The 16,133-nt window shown below is 41.1% G+C and overlaps 1 protein-coding gene across 1 annotated transcript in view; it reads right to left on the reverse strand.

Moving 5' to 3' along the window:
• Positions 1-16,133, reverse strand: part of MCC (MCC regulator of WNT signaling pathway) — a 523,821-nt gene that overhangs the window by 361,993 nt on the left and 145,695 nt on the right. The window contains exon 3 of the mRNA XM_025296457.3: positions 7,278-7,492. Coding sequence (XP_025152242.2) covers positions 7,278-7,492 — 215 coding nt within the window. The remainder of the gene's footprint in view (positions 1-7,277; positions 7,493-16,133) is intronic.

The raw sequence follows: 16,133 nt of genomic DNA on the forward strand, positions 1-16,133 counted from the left end.
AACAAACCACCCTAAACACAATGGTTAAAATAATAATCTTTTGGGGGTTCTAGGGGGTAAAAAAAACACAATAATCTTTTACAACTTCTCACATATTTGATAGGAAGACACCAAAGTCACATGACAAATGGTGAATATACAGGAAAGGATGAAGAACCGGGAGTCACAAAGAGCTGGACATGACTGAGAAAGGTCACTTTCACCACAAGGTCCAAGGCCATTATTAAAGACCTGTGAGTTTCAAATGTATTTTTAAATTTTGTATTTTCCACTAACAGTGGAATATCAGAAAGGGAATGTAAACAAACCATCCCTTTTAAAATCAAATAAAAAATACTTAGGAATAAACCTGACTAAGGAGATGAAAGATTTATATGCTGAGAACTACAAAACATTAATAAAGGAAATTTAAGATTATTCAAAGAAATTGAAGGATATCCCATGCTCTTGGACTGGAAGAATAAATATTGTTAAAATGGCCACACTACCCAAAGCAATCTACAGATTTAATGTAATCCCTACCAAATAACCCATGATATTGTTCACAGAACTAGAACAAATAATCCTAAAATTTACATGGAACCATACAAGACCCAGAATTGTGAAAGCAATCCTCAGGGAAAAGAACAAGGCTAGAAGCATAACCCCCTGAGACATCAGGCAATACTACAAAGCTACAGTAATCAAAACAGTGTGGCACTGGCATAAAAAGAGAGATATTGGCCAATGGAACAGAACAGGGAGCCCAGAGATAAACCCACACACCTACGAACAATTAATCTTCAACAAACGAGGCAAGAATATCCTATGGAGAAAAGACAGTCTCTTCAGCAAGTAGTATTGGGAAAGTTGGACAGCTGCATGTAAATCAATGACGTTAGAACATTCGCTCGCACCAGAAACAAAAATAAACTTAAAATGGCTTAAAGATTTAAATGTAAGACCTGACACCATAAAACTCCTAGAAGAGATCACAGGCAAAACATTCTCTGACATAAATTGTATCAATGTTTTCTTAGGTCAGTCTCCCAAGGCAACAGAAATAAAAATAAAAACACAGAGAACCAAAGCAAACTTACCAGGTTTTGAATAGCACAGGAAACCACAAAATGAAAACAAAAGACAACCTATGGACTGGGAGAAAGTATTTGCAAATAATGTGACTTAATTAATTAATTAAGCAAGGCCTTAATTTCCAAAATATACAAACAGTTCATATTACTCAATAATAAAAAAGTAAAAAACCCAATTAAAAAAATGAGCAGAAGACCTAAACATTTCTCCAAAGAAGACATACAGAGATGATCAAAAGGCATATCAAAAGATGCTCCAAGCTGTTCATTATCAGAGAAACACAAATCAAAACTACAATGAAGTACCACTTTATATTAGTCAGCATGGTCAACATTAAAAAGTCTACAAATAACAAATTCTGGAGAGGGTGTGGAGAAAAGGGAATCCTCCTACATTGTTGGTGGAAATGTAAGTTTGTACAGCCACTATGGAAAACAGTATGGGGGTTCCTTAAAAAACTAAAAATACCATAAAAAGGAATGCATTTAAGTAAGTGCTAATGAGGTAGATGAACCTAGAGCCTATTATGCAGAGTGCAGTAAGTCAGAAAGAGAAAAACAAACATTGTATATTAAAAATATATGGAATCTAGAAAGATGGTACTGATGAACCTATTTGCAGGGCAGCAATGGAGATGCAGACACAGAGAACAGACTTATGGACATGGGAGGGGTAGGAAGGAAAGGGTGGGATGAATGGAGAGAGTAACACAGAAACACATACACTACCATATGTAAAAAAGATAGCCAATGGGAATTTGCTGTAAGGCTCAGGGAACTCAAACCAACACTCTGTGACAACCTAGAGGGGTTGCGTGGGGTGGGAGGTGGGAGGGAGGCTTAAGAGGGAGGGGACATATGGGTACCTATGGCTGATCCATGCTGATGCATGGCAGAAACCAACACAATATTATAATTATCCTTCAATTAAAATTAAAAAAAAAAAAACCTAAACATAGAGGTGCCGTGTGATCCAGTAATGTCACTCTTATGCATATATGCAGGAAATATGAAAACTTACTTCTAAAAGATTCATGCACCTCAGTGTTCATGCACTATTGACAACAGCCAAGACATGGAAGCAACCTAAATGTCCACTGGCAGATGAATGAATAAAGATGCAGTATACGTACACAATGGAATATTACTCAGCCATAAAAAAGAATAAATTAATGCCACTTGCAGCCATATGGATACAACTAGAGATTATGATATTAAGTGAAGTAAGTCAGAAAGGGGAAGACAAATATCATATGATATCACTTATATATGGAATCTAAAATACAACACAGATGAACATATTTGTGAAGCAGATATAGAGTCACAGACATAGAGAACAGACTTATAGTTGCCAAGGGGAGTGGGGTGGGGAAGGGATGGAGTGAAAGTTTGGGGTTATCAGATACAGCATATACAGGACAGATAAACAAGAAGGCCCCACTGTAGAGCACAGGAAAGTATATTCAGTATCCTGTGATAAACTAAAATAGGAAAGAGTATTAAAAAGAATATTTATTTATGTATGTATAACTGAATCACTTTGCTACACAGCAGAAACTAACACCACATTGTAAATCAACTATACTTCAATAAAACATATTTTTTAAATTGTGTGTTTTCTTTTTTCTGGCTGCACCAAGCATCTTGTGTAATCTTAGTTCCCTGACCAGAGACCGAACCCTTGCCCCTTGCAGTGGAAGCATGGCGTCCTAAGGCCCCCAGGGAATTCTTAAAAACTGTGCTTCAACAAAAGAAACTATAAGCAAGGTGGAAAGACAGCCTTCAGAATGGGAGAAAATAATAGCAAATGAGGCAACTGACAAACAACTAATCTCAAAAATATACAAGCAACTCCTGCAGCTCAATTCCAGAAAAATAAACGACCCAATCAAAAAATGGGCCAAAGAACTAAATAGACATTTCTCCAAAGAAGACATACAGATGGCTAACAAACACATGAAAAGATGCTCAACATCACTCATTATCAGAGAAATGCAAATCAAAACCACCATGAGGTACCATTTCATGCCAGTCAGAATGGCTGCGATCCAAAAGTCTACAAGTAATAAATGCTGGAGAGGGTGTGGAGAAAAGGGAACCCTCTTACACTGTTGGTGGGAATGCAAACTAGTACAGCCACTATGGAGAACAATGTGGAGATTCCTTAAAAAACTGGAAACAGAACTGCCATACAACCCAGCAATCCCATTGCTGGGCATACACACTGAGGAAACCAGAAGGGAAAGAGACACGTGTACCCCAATGTTCATCGCAGCACTGTTTATAATAGCCAGGACATGGAAGCAACCTAGATGTCCATCAGCAGATGAATGGATAAGAAAGCAGTGGTACATATACACAATGGAGTATTACTCAGCCATTAAAAAGAATACATTTGAATCAGTTCTGATGAGGTGGATGAAACTGGAGCCGATTATACAGAGTGAAGTAAGCCAGAAAGAAAAACACCAATACAGTATACTAATGCATATATACGGAATTTAGAAAGATGGTAACGATAACCCTGTATGCAAGATAGCAAAAGAGACACAGATGTATAGAACAGTCTTTTGGACTCTGTGGGAGAGGGAGAGGGTGGGATGATTTGGGAGAATGGCACTGAAACATGTGTAATATCATATAAGAAACAAATCACCAGTCCAGGTTCGCTGCAGGATACAGGATGCTTGGGGCTGGTGCACTGGGATGATCCAGAGGGATGGTACGGGGAGGGAAGTGGTGGGGGGGGTTCAGGATGGGGAACGTGTGTACACCCGTGGCAGATTCATGTTGATGTATGGCAAAACCAATACAATATTGTAAAGTAATTAGCCTCCAATTAAAAAAAAAATACTGAAGCTGCCATATTGTGAGGAAACTCAGGATACCTGGATGTGAAGGAATACAGACAAGCCACCCTCCCTCTGCTCTGCCTAATTCCAGATCCACAGAGTACATGAGCATAATAAAACAGTCGTTTTAAGACCCCTAAAAAATTATTAAAAAAATAAATAAAAAAATAAAACTGTGCTTGTTTAAATCAGTGAGAAAATAAAGAACATAATCACTGTTACTTAGTTCAAGTGCCTACATTTTCATTTTGGTCTGATTCTCACCAAGGATCACCTTAAGTAGCATGTACAATTTTATTTGTTCATTTGTGGAATAACAACTTTTTTAAAAAGAAACTTATTCAATGTATTCCAATGAATACCACTGAATACATCACCGTCAGTGATTCTGTGTTCATTATAAGCTTTTATAGACATATAACATCAGTAAAAGAAATTTTCACATATTGAGGTATGGAGAACCCATCCTGGCTTATACATGAGTAAACCTGAATCTTACGGCAACTAAAATAGACCGTGTTCTATCAAACATACATTGTACATCTGCTTTAATTAATAAGGGAAAGGGCACAGTGATCAGAAGTAAAGAATTTTTGTCTTGGGACACCAATGCCAGGGCTCCCCCAGGTGCCAAGGCCATGCTGGCTGTTGTGTACATCTGATCTCTTTTTTTGAAACCTCAAAGGAATGAATCCATAACTTGCTTAATGTTCTTTGTTCTGACAAGATATAAAACAGCTGAAAAGCATGATTCTCTGGACCAGTTCTTCAGAAGCTATCTGAGAGGCTGTTTTCCGGGCTATAGTCCTCAGCTGATTCAAATAAAACCCTTTTCTATTGCTATTATCGATTGCTTGTTGGTTATTTGTGTCAACAACATATATACAAAAAAGTGTGTGAACTGTAAATGTGTAGGTCATGACATTTTTTTTTTTTTAATGACTTTTTTTTTAACCACATTGTGTGCCTTGTGGGCTTTTAGTTCCCCAAGCAGGTCACTAAATTCAGGCCCTCAGCAGTGAAAGTGCGGAGTCCTAATCACTAGACCATAAGGGACTTCCAAGGTCATGACTTTTAATAAAACGAACACTCCTACGTGAGCTGGTGCTCAACATTTAAGGGAGTGTTTCTCAAACTAGCCCCTGGAGGGGCCCTTGCAGGCAGAGCTCCAGCAATTCCAAAGCTTCACCAATAATTCACAAAGAGAACCTGGCTGATGGGAACCTGGGAGCTGAGCTGGCCTGACAGGACTGTAAAGAGAACAGAACAGAATGCAAGCAGTTACTGCAAAGGTTAAGATCAAGGCATTGGGACTTCCCTGATGGCCTAGTGGTTAAGACTCTGCGCTTCTACAGCAGGGTTGTGGGTTCGATCCCTGGAAGGCACATTCCAGGGGAGGTTTTGTGGGGAGGTGGGTGGGGAAAGAATCACAGAGATGAGCAGAGGTAGGAAACCACCAATTTTTTCAGTTCTTACTAGGAGGTTTGCTGCAGAAAACTGGTGGGCCTCAAGCCCTGAACTCTTCAGGGCAGGGGCCACTAAATTTTGATCCGTGTGTAACACTGATTTTTGCTATAACCCACACTTCTATGTCACTGTCTTGAAAAAGGCTGATCTGACATAGGAAAGAGTAAAGTTCAATTTGCTGCAAATTATTTGTAAAAGCATAGCCGAAATCCAAGCCCATGACAGAGAAAGATGACATATTTCTTGCTGCTTGGCTAGTCTCCTGGGCACACAGGAAGGCAAATTAGGATAGTCAATAAAGTAAAGTGAAAGTAAAGGGGAGTCGCTCAGACGTGTCTGACTCTTTGTGACCCCATGGACTGTAGCCCACCACGCTCCTCTGTCCATGGGATTTTCCAGGCAAGAATACTAGAGTGGGTTGACATTTCCTTCTCCAGGGGACCCTCCTGACCCAGGGATCGAACCTGGGTCTCCTGCATTGTAGGCAGACACTTTACCATCCGAGCCACCAGGGAAGTCCCAGGATAGTCAACTGTTCTATGCAAATGGAGCAAGAATGTCCTTAAAGGGACAATGCAATGACTATGGGTTCTTTTACAGATTTTATGAAACATAGTTACACCCTAGTAGTGACTGTGTGTGTGAGCCTGTGTAGTTTTAATATATTTAAAAATTTTTTGAAAAGTTGCAAAGATGGGACAGAGAGTTGTCATACACTTCTTATCCAGTTTCCCCTGTTATAAACATCTTACATCATTATGGTATAGTGTCACAATTAATGAATCAATACTGGTACATTGTTATTAACTAAAATCCATAATTTACCCAGATTTTCTTAGTTTGTACCTGATGTCCCAGCCAGGGTACCACATTATATTTAGTTGTCAGATCTTCTTAGGCTTCTCTTAGCTGTGACAGTTTCTCTTTCTCAAACTTTCCTTACTTTCAATATCCTTGACAATCTCAAGGGGTACTGGTCAAGTATTGTACAGAATGTCTCTAAATTAGGATTTGTCTGATGATTGTACTTTAACTACTGCTGCATACTTAGGATTATTAGTGGCTTCAAACACGTCACCAAAAATGTCAGAATTAGAAAATATGCCTTAGACTTAAAAAGTCTGAAAACCATTGGTCAAACCTCAAAGCAGATTGTAAATATACATAAATGAAGTTGTCACGATGTTTATACTACCTTCAGTTTCAAACTTCAGTTTCAAAAAACCCAGGTCCGTTTATGGACCTTTCACACCATGGCTGGATAGCAACCTTAATTTATAAACTGTGTGCATGTCACCCTCAATAGAGCCCAGGCCATCAGCCACCCAGCCTTGTTTCCCAGCTCAACTTAAAAAGGAAGGCAACAGCTTTTCATTCAAGGATCATCATGGTAATAATTCATCTTGAGGTAAAAAGGAAGTTCAAATTAAGCCTAATGAGATTCCAAGTTTTCAACAGAGTATGTTTTTAAAGTACAAGCAGAAAGACTGATCAAACTTTCAATGAAGCATTTTCTTTTTCAAACGAGTAAAGTCCAAATTGGGGAGCACAGAGGATTACACCCTATTAATCTGTAATGTCTGATACCAGAAAAGTGTTCTCATTAAGGTGAAGCCATTGTAGATATGTTAGAAATTAAATCCGTACAAGGTACAGACTTAAAACACTTTTTAACCAATCACTCTGCTCTTAATAGTACAAGGGAAGTCACCAGTCATAAGCATTTGGAGCACTTAACATTATTGGCAATGCTGGAGATGGTACAATGTTTAGCTGAATAAAAAGAGACAATACCTGATATGTCCTCTGGAGCTCAGAGTTCAAATATGCAGATTGGCATCCACCCAGGCCTAAAGATGTGTTCTCTGAACCAGAAAGGACTCACCGTGTTGGCCAGTTCTAGATAGCTTCCTCCTATGGAGTTGCCAAAGCGCGGGGACTTCATGAGCAGCTTGCGGAGCACAGCAGCCTGCTGGTGCAAAGAGCTTCCCCCATACTCCAAAAGCTTCTGCAGGGCTGGCTGACTCTGCAAGTCCGGGCTCTGGAGGTCCCTGGCTCCCGAGTAGTACTCCCAGCTCTCCCTGGCTGCTGATAAGGCACCTAGGTCCAGAAGAGAAGGGGTTGGGGGTGGGGAGGAGAGGAGATGTTTCCTGTGTTAGCCTGTGGGTGGCCAAGAGGCAATGATTTGGAAATCCACACGTCAGAACACATGTGGCGCCCGGCTGCACACTAAGCATTTTCCCTTTCAAAGTGACACATGGGGTGCCTGGAGATAAAAGCCATTTCAGGCAAAGCATTTAGAAATAACTACCCAATGAATATGCGCCTTCTCCCAGTCCAACAGAAATGTTTAGCGAAAAGCACCAATGAGCCGAAAAATGGGAAGCCAGATCACAGCTACAGCTGTCTGTGATTTAGTGTTCTGTAAGATGAGCCTTCTGTCATCCTTTTCCTCACTTGAGCAGGAAGGAAGCAAGTGGGAAGATAGAAAGTTAGATACAGCACTTTACTGTCATTTTCTGGTGTCGACATACCTGGAAGAAACTACGGGAAGCTAGACTGTATCTGCCATGTGGTTGAGCTCTCAGCAACAGAATGTGAACACCAGTGATAAGCATAGTTGCAGAGCCTAGCTCATAAAACCCGCAGAGTGTGATTCTTCCTGCCCTTTGCCTCTGGCCTGGTTCAGATGGGCATGGCACCGTTGGAAGCTGTGTGGTACAGATGGCAAAGCTGCGTGACAGAAGATGCCTGGATCTGTGAACTACCTCCTGCAGCAGGGTTGTCTGCTGAGCCCAGGTACCATTTTACCTTTATGTGATCAGGAAAAGGAAACTTCTTTTGTGTTGGATTCACCATATATTTTTGGTTTGGAGAGGAATTAGGATTACCTTAACTACCACAGCAGATTAGAACCTAATAAAAGATGCTAACCATTAGAACAGCACAGGAAAGTATAGTGAAAAGTAAACCTAGAGAAGGTCTAACCCAACAGCCCTCATGAGGGATGGGGGGTGCTCGGGGAAAGCTTACTGGAGGAGAAAGACAGATGCTTCAGTTGTTACCTTTGCTAGAAAAAATTAGACTTGGGGTGATGCTTGCTTCTTTATGTTTACTTCTGATTCGAAGTCCCTTGTGGGTGCAGCTGGCTGGTGGAGAGTCGGTCACATATATCTGTCTCAGCTGCAAGAAAGGCTGGGAAATGTATTTTCTGGTTTCCTCTTTGGGGAGATAGCATTTGTAAGATGAGACCTTTTCCCAAGAGAAGGATGAGTATGCAAAAGACCTGGGCAGTCAGAAAACTTGACAAAGAAAGGGCTACTCACAGGCACCGTGCTAGGTGCTGGGGGTAGAGCAGCGAGCATGAGGAAATGCAGGCCCTGTCTATGGAGTTTTCACTTCAGTGGGTCTTGATACATGACTTTTAATTGCAAAAAAAGGGATTCATTAAAATGGTTCAATTTGTACTACGAAAGGAGAACATATGCAGATTCCTCTACAATTTACTTAAGTATAATTACATACAGAAAACTACAAATTATGTACAGGAGGTTCTGATGTGAATTTCCAATCTCCTCTTATTGGGGACTGGTGAATTTCACCAAAGTAATTAGGAAAACTGTCTTGTCTGCAACCACTTCAGATACTCTTCCTCTATTGTTCATATTCTGCTGATCTTCTTTAGTCAATCTGACCCAACACTCTTTTCATACAATGATATATAGCAGGGTGACATGTCTTTACCAAAGCAAACGATTCTGTTATGTTTGCAACTGCCCAAAGAATGCTCAAACTACCACACAATTGCACTCATCTCACATGCTAGTAAAGTAATGCTCAAAATTCCCCCAAGCCAGGCTTCAGCAATACGTGAACTGTGAAATTTCAGATGTTCAAGCTGGTTTTAGGAAAGGCAGAGGAACCAGAGATCAAACTGCCAATATCCGGTGGATCATCAAAAAAGCAAGAGAGTTCCAGAAAAACATCTATTTCTGCTTTATTGACTATGCTAAAGCCTTTGACTGTGTGGATCACCACAAACTGTGGAAAATTCTTCAAGAGATGGGAATACCAGACCACCTGACCTGCCTCTTGAGAAACCTGTATGCAGGTCAGGAAGCAACAGCTAGAACTGGACATGGAACAACAGACTGGTTCCAAATAGGAAAAGGAGTATGTCAAGGCTGTATATTGTCACCCTGCTTATTTAACTTCTATGCTGAGTACATCATGAGAAACGCTGGGCTGGAAGAAACACAAGCTGGAATCAAGATTGCTGGGAGAAATATCAATAACCTCAGATATGCAGATGACACCACCCTTATGGCAGAAAGTGAAGAGGAACTAAAAAGCCTCTTGATGAAAGTGAAAGAGGAGAGTGAAAAAGGTGGCTTAAAACTCAACATTCAGAAATCTAAGATCATGGCATCTGGTCCCATCACTTCATGGCAAATAGATGGAGAAACAGCGTCAGACTTTATATTTTTGGGCTCCAAAATCACTGCAGATGGTGATTGCAGCCATGAAATTAAAAGACGCTTTACTCCTTGGAAGGAAAGTTACGACTAACCTAGATAGCATATTAAAAAGCAGAGACATTACTGTGCCAACAAAGGTCCGTCTAGTCAAGGTCATGGTTTTTCCAGTGGTCATGTATGGATGTGAGAGTTGGACTGTGAAGAAAGCTGAGCACCGAAGAATTGATGCTTTTGAACTGTGGTGTTGGAGAAGACTCTTGAGAGTCCCTTGGACTGCAAGGAGATCTAACCAGCCCATTCTAAAGGAGATCAGTCCTGGGTGTTCTTTGGAAGAAATGATGCTAAAGCTGAAACTCCAGTACTTTGGCCACCGCATGCGAAGAGTTGACTCATTGGAAAAGACTCTGATGCTGGGAGGGATTGGGGGCAGGAGGAGAGGGGACGACAGAGGATTAGATGGCTGGATGGCATTACCGACTCGATGGACATGAGTTTAGGTGAACTCCGGGAGTTGGTGATGGACAGGGAGGCCTGGTGTGCTGCAGTTCATGGGGTCACAAAGAGTCAGACACGACTGAGCGACTGAACTGAACTGAACTGAAAGTTTACTTTAATATTAAAGTCTATTCACTGAATTGCAAGGGCAGCTTTGCTTTCCATTTCAACACAGACTTCAAAATGCTTGTCCTGTTCCTGTATGCTCCTCTGAATGCTCTCTGTCTGCCTGGCCTACTCACATTCTCTGTCCTGGCTCCAGTCATGTGTGGCCAGAAGACTGAGCTCAGAAATGGGTAGAATCATTGATAGCCTGGTAGGTCACACATAAGGCAAGTAGCATAGGGTTGGGCACTTGTCTTTTATGTTTGACTATGGTATCCCTAGCACCTTGCACATCAGTCAGTTCAGTTGAGTCGCACAGTCATGTTCGACTCTTTGCGACCCCATGAATTGCAGCACACCAGGCCTCCCTGTCCATCACCAACTCCTGGAGTTCACTCTAACTCACGTCCATCGAGTCGGTGATGCCATCCAGCCATCTCATCCTCTGTCGTCCCCTTCTCCTCCTGCCCCCAATCCCTCCCAGCATCAGAGTCTTTTCCAATGAGTCAACTCTTCGCATGAGGTGGCCAAAGTATTGGAGTTTCAGCTTTAGCATCATTCTTTCCAAAGAACACCCAGGACTGATCTCCTTTAGAATGGACTGGTTGGATCTCCTTGCAGTCCAAGGGACTCTCAGGAGTCTTCTCCAACACCACAGTTCAAAAGCATCAATTCTTTGGTGCTCAGCTTTCTTCACAGTCCAACTCTCACATCCATACATGACTACTGGAAAAACCCCAGCCTTGACTAGACGGACCTTTGTTGGCAAAGTAATGTCTCTGCTTTTTAATATGCTATCTAGGTTGGTCATTACTTTCCTTCCAAGGAGTAAGCGTCTTTTAATTTCATGGCTGCAATCACCATCTGCAGTGATTTTGGAGCCCCCAAAATAAAGTCTGACCCTAGCCTGTGACATATCTGGTGTTTGTTACACATTTATTGAATGGGTTGCTGAATCACCCACAGTTGTAGTACCCCAGGGTTTCACTTCTTAATCAGGAAAAGCAACATGAAGATTAATTTAAAAAATCAAAATAAATGATACACTTAAACTTCTTTCTTTAAGCAAAGTTGTTTATGAGAACTTTGTTTCTTGGATTATACAGCCCAAGGAAGCTCCATTGGAATTTATTATGCTGTATTAACAGACCCAAACCCAGTTTCAGTCAGAGTCATATCATCAGGTTAGCTAAGCTCCATGCTAATCAGAAAGATCAAAAGGCCCTCACACTATTACCTTAACAACTTTTGCTGAAGTGATGCTGAGAATGCAGATCCTCTGCCAAGGAGCCAAGACAATCACATTAGCTTCTACATAAATGGACCACAAACAACAAAGTGCATTTTAAAGCAATACAGTAGATGTGTATAACTGAGACACTTTGCTGTACAGCAGGAATTAACACAACATTATAAGTCAACTGCATTTCAACTAAAATATACAGTAGACTATTCCCATTACTCTCTTCCAATCTGTTGTCACATTAGATTTTTCTATACAAAACCCAACAATCCTGAGGCAAAATCAGTCATTTAACTTGGAAGAACTCATGGGAAAATTTCAAAAATGTAGGTCTGGTAACTCTTGCTCTGTAAAATATGATAGTGCTTGATGTTTTTAGGCTCACCCTGAGCCTCATGCCAGTCTCTTTTCACTCTCTTGCTAACCTCAAAAGAAGCCTACTGACCACAGGGAGGTGGCTTGTGTTTTCTTTCCCTGAACATGGACACCATTATCGTCTACAGTGCCCCATGCTCACTGAGCTCTCTGGTGCCTCTTCTTAGAAGGACACTAACCCCATCAGGAGGATGCCATCACCATGACCTCATCTAACTCTGTTCTCCCCTCTTCCATCCCCAAGGCTCCATCTCTGACAACTAACACATTGGGGTTAGGGCTTCAATGTATAAATTTGGGGGGGGGCACAAAATATTCAGACCATGATAAGCACTGAGCAGAGGTTCTCCAGGCTAGTAAGGAAAGTGACTTACAGCACCCTTCTAAATACCAAGGGCCAAAGCACTCCCTGGGCCTAGAGATCTCTGCACACAGAGAACCAAAGGAGGCCATGATGTCTGCCTCCATAATCCTCTCAGGTTCTCTGAAGGAAGAGGTAAGACGTGTTTTTTAAAAGCTGAATATTTAGTGTTTAAACGTGGCAGGGCACAGATTCCAAATGTTTCTCTTATCAGAAAAGCATAAGAAATAAGTGGCAATTTGATATGTTTATAAAATACATCACTGGGAAAACCCTGCTTTCAGAAAGGATGCTGGAACAGAAAATCTGCCAAACACTGAGATCCTTGCTCTGCTGGGTACTTGGCAGCTACAAGCTAGGGCTTTAATCCCATCTGCAAAGTGCCTCCCAGGTTTGGTTCTAAAGCCTGCAATTAGCGTGCTTATGCACCAAAGGCGCTATGCCACCTTCCATGAACCAAATCCCCGTGAGAATAAGGCAACCAACATGTGATACACCTGATATTTATGTTAAAGACACAATAATCATGAAAGATAAAATTTATTCAAAGCCACTAAGGACCAGGTGCTGTCCTGAGAATCTTACATATGTTATCTTACATAGATCTATCAACATCCTATGAACAATGAATTCATTTTTTCCATTTTAAGAAAAAGATTTTTTTTTTTTTTTTAACCCTATAGACTGGAGCCCGCCAGGCTCCTCTGTCCATGGAATTTCCCAGGCAAGAATACCGGAGTGGGTTGCCATTTCCTTCTCCGGATTAAGAAAAAGATATTTTCTTTCATTTTAGAGACTTTGCTCATTTAAATAGAACAGTGGTTAAGAGCTGGGGTTTTGTGGTCAGATTCCTTGAGGTTCACCATGACCAACTATGTGACTTGAAGCAAATTATGTAACCTAAACTTCAGTTTTTTCATCTTCATAACGGGCATGTCTAGTGTTAATTTGCTTCAGTCATGTCCGACTCTTTGCGACCAGTGGACTGCAGCCTGCCTGGCTCCTCTGTCCATGGGATTCTCCAGGCAAGAATACTGGAGAGGGTTACCATGCCCTCCTCCAGGGGATCTTATCGACCCAGGGGTCAAACCTGTGTCTCTTACACCTCCTGCACTGGCAGATTGTTTACCACTAGCTCAACAGTATGCATTTCATAGATGTGTTGTGAGAGTTAAGATTCAAATATGTAGAACATTTCAGACAATTCCTGGTATATGACAAACTGACCAAGAAATGTGAGCAATTATCTGGCCACAGCTCATGATTTTAGTTATTTGTAATCCATTTTGGACAATAGGGAACAAACACATGAGGGAAATTGTATACCACCCAGGTTCTGAAAGGTACCTGTTAAAATGACCAGTTCTTAAAAAATACATCTTTGGCACCTAATCTATGACTAAAACGTCACCAATAGCTTTGTAGTATACTTAATATCAGCATTAAAGACAATGAAAATAGTCAATTAGGTCAGGGCCAAAGTTATGTTTCCCTGAGAATGGAATATTCCATTAATAAGTCAAAGTCTCTGGGTATCAGGTTTGATAGACTTTGTTTCCTCTTTTCTACTTGGCCAACTCGTATCCAGAGGACACCTGGCCTTCCCAAAACATGTGGCCAGCTGCTGCTGCTGCTAAGTCGCTTCAATCATGTCCGACTCTGTGCGACCCCATAGATGGCAGCCCACCAGGCTCCCCCATCCCTGGGATTCTCCAGGCAAGCACACTGGAGTGGGTTGCCATTTCCTTCTCCAATGTGTGAAAGTGAAAAGCGAAAGTGAAGTCACTTAGTTGTATCCGACTCTTCGCGACCCCATGGACTGCAGCCTACCCGGCTCCTCCATCCAAGGGATTTTCCAGGCAAGAGTACTGGAGTGGGGTGCCATTGCCTTCTCCCATGTGGCCAGAGCCATGAGGAAATCTGTCCAGCCCAGCAGTGGTGGCAGCAGGGGCAGAGTAGACATTTATTCATCAGACTTGTTCTCTGGCCATCCTAACCACTCCTGTTTTCTACCTCTAGTTCTTTCTTTTCCATCCTTCATTTGAACATCAGAGGCTTCTCATCACATCACAGGCAGGTGATAACACAGAGCATTTAGGGGATCCTGAAACATGTATTAACAGTGTTTGTGATACTGTTTGTATTTAGTGCTCATTAATCTGGCATTTATGTGGATTGTTTAGAGAGAACTCCCTAATTTATTACCCTCAGTGGCAAGAGAGAAAATACTCCTTTTAACTGGAAGCAGCTACCTTTCTGAATTGAGACCTAACATACCAACAGAAAGAAGCACAGGGGATTTGAACAAATTGACAGCCAGGTGTCAGCTGTCCCTGTCATGGCACGTTTACAATTCCTAGATAACACTGACATCAACAAAAGCAGTAGTAAATCATTTAGTGCAAAGCAGAAGCACCATATGAGTCTTTGGTCATTTATTAATGTCAACTCTTGGTACAAAATTCAGGAGCTTAATTCCCATGAGGGCCTCTAGCTTTCTCCAGCACAAATTACACTGCACACACAGGCTGACTATCTTAAAATCTGTGTCTGTGGTTTCAAGGAGAATTGGGTAGAAAAGGACAGCTAAAAGAACCTGTGTCCTGGGAAAAAACAAAAAGTAATTCGAAGCACATATCTTACTAAGGGGAGGTAAATAATATTATCTCCCTGGTGATAAAAGTCAGTTCTTTGGCCTTTGGCAATCTTTAGGAAGTGAGCCTATTAGTGTTCTATTTTGAATACAGATCACGTGTCCTCTCTGGGGACAATGCACTGAATTTCTGTGGCACATTAGAGTGGAGGAAGCATTTTGAAACGCAACTCCCTTCCCCAACCTACTCAAAACCCCAAAACTACTGACAGGTAACAAGAAAGAAAGAAATGAAGAAATGCATTTTTTTTTATTGGAGTATGCTTATCAACATCATCATCATTAGTGGATACTTCTTAATGTTCCACTCTGTACAAGCAAGTTCAACAGTCCTTGATGTGTTTAAGTAAAGGCTTGAGAACACTAAATGGGAGAGAGGTTAGGAACAGTCAAAGGGATAGCTGGAACAAATAGCTTTTAAAATTCTTCTTCAGCTTGAGAGTCTACTATTCTGTTGTTCACCAAATTTAATATAAAAAGCAAAGTGTCTTCCCTTCAGCAATGAATAAAGATGCTGAGGTAATCATCTTTAACCTTTTAAAAAATTAAAAATAATATTTGGCATCTTATCTTGATTTGTCTAAACTGGACATGTGAAGGCAATAAGCAAGTTGGTGGGTAATTCAGGGCTAAAGAATTCAAAAGGGATTTTAGGGAAAGTATGTTTAAATGAGGAAGCACTGGAGTAAAGAAGGGTTAATTAAGTTTCACTTGACACTGAGGCTGGCTTGGAATTGGGGGCTAACACCTACAGTCTACAAGAGTTCAAGATTTTTTTTAAAGATTTTGTCTCTCTTGGTTAGAAGGCAGAGATCGTATTTTAGATCAATTTATCCTTCTCTTACAAGATGTATTAATGGACTGTGTATTCAGTAAGCCCTTGGTAGTCACTGATTTTTAAGTATCATAAGACTAAATGGGGATAATGCTAATCTGGACCTGTTCTCTGTGGTGAGAAGAATCATACATGTGCCTTATTGGCATGCCCCATAGGGGTCCTCATGTTTCTGGCTGAAAATTAGTCTGATCAA

Source organism: Bubalus bubalis, chromosome 11 (assembly GCF_019923935.1).
Source record: "Bubalus bubalis isolate 160015118507 breed Murrah chromosome 11, NDDB_SH_1, whole genome shotgun sequence".
In the NCBI taxonomy this organism is placed as follows: domain Eukaryota; kingdom Metazoa; phylum Chordata; class Mammalia; order Artiodactyla; family Bovidae; genus Bubalus; species Bubalus bubalis.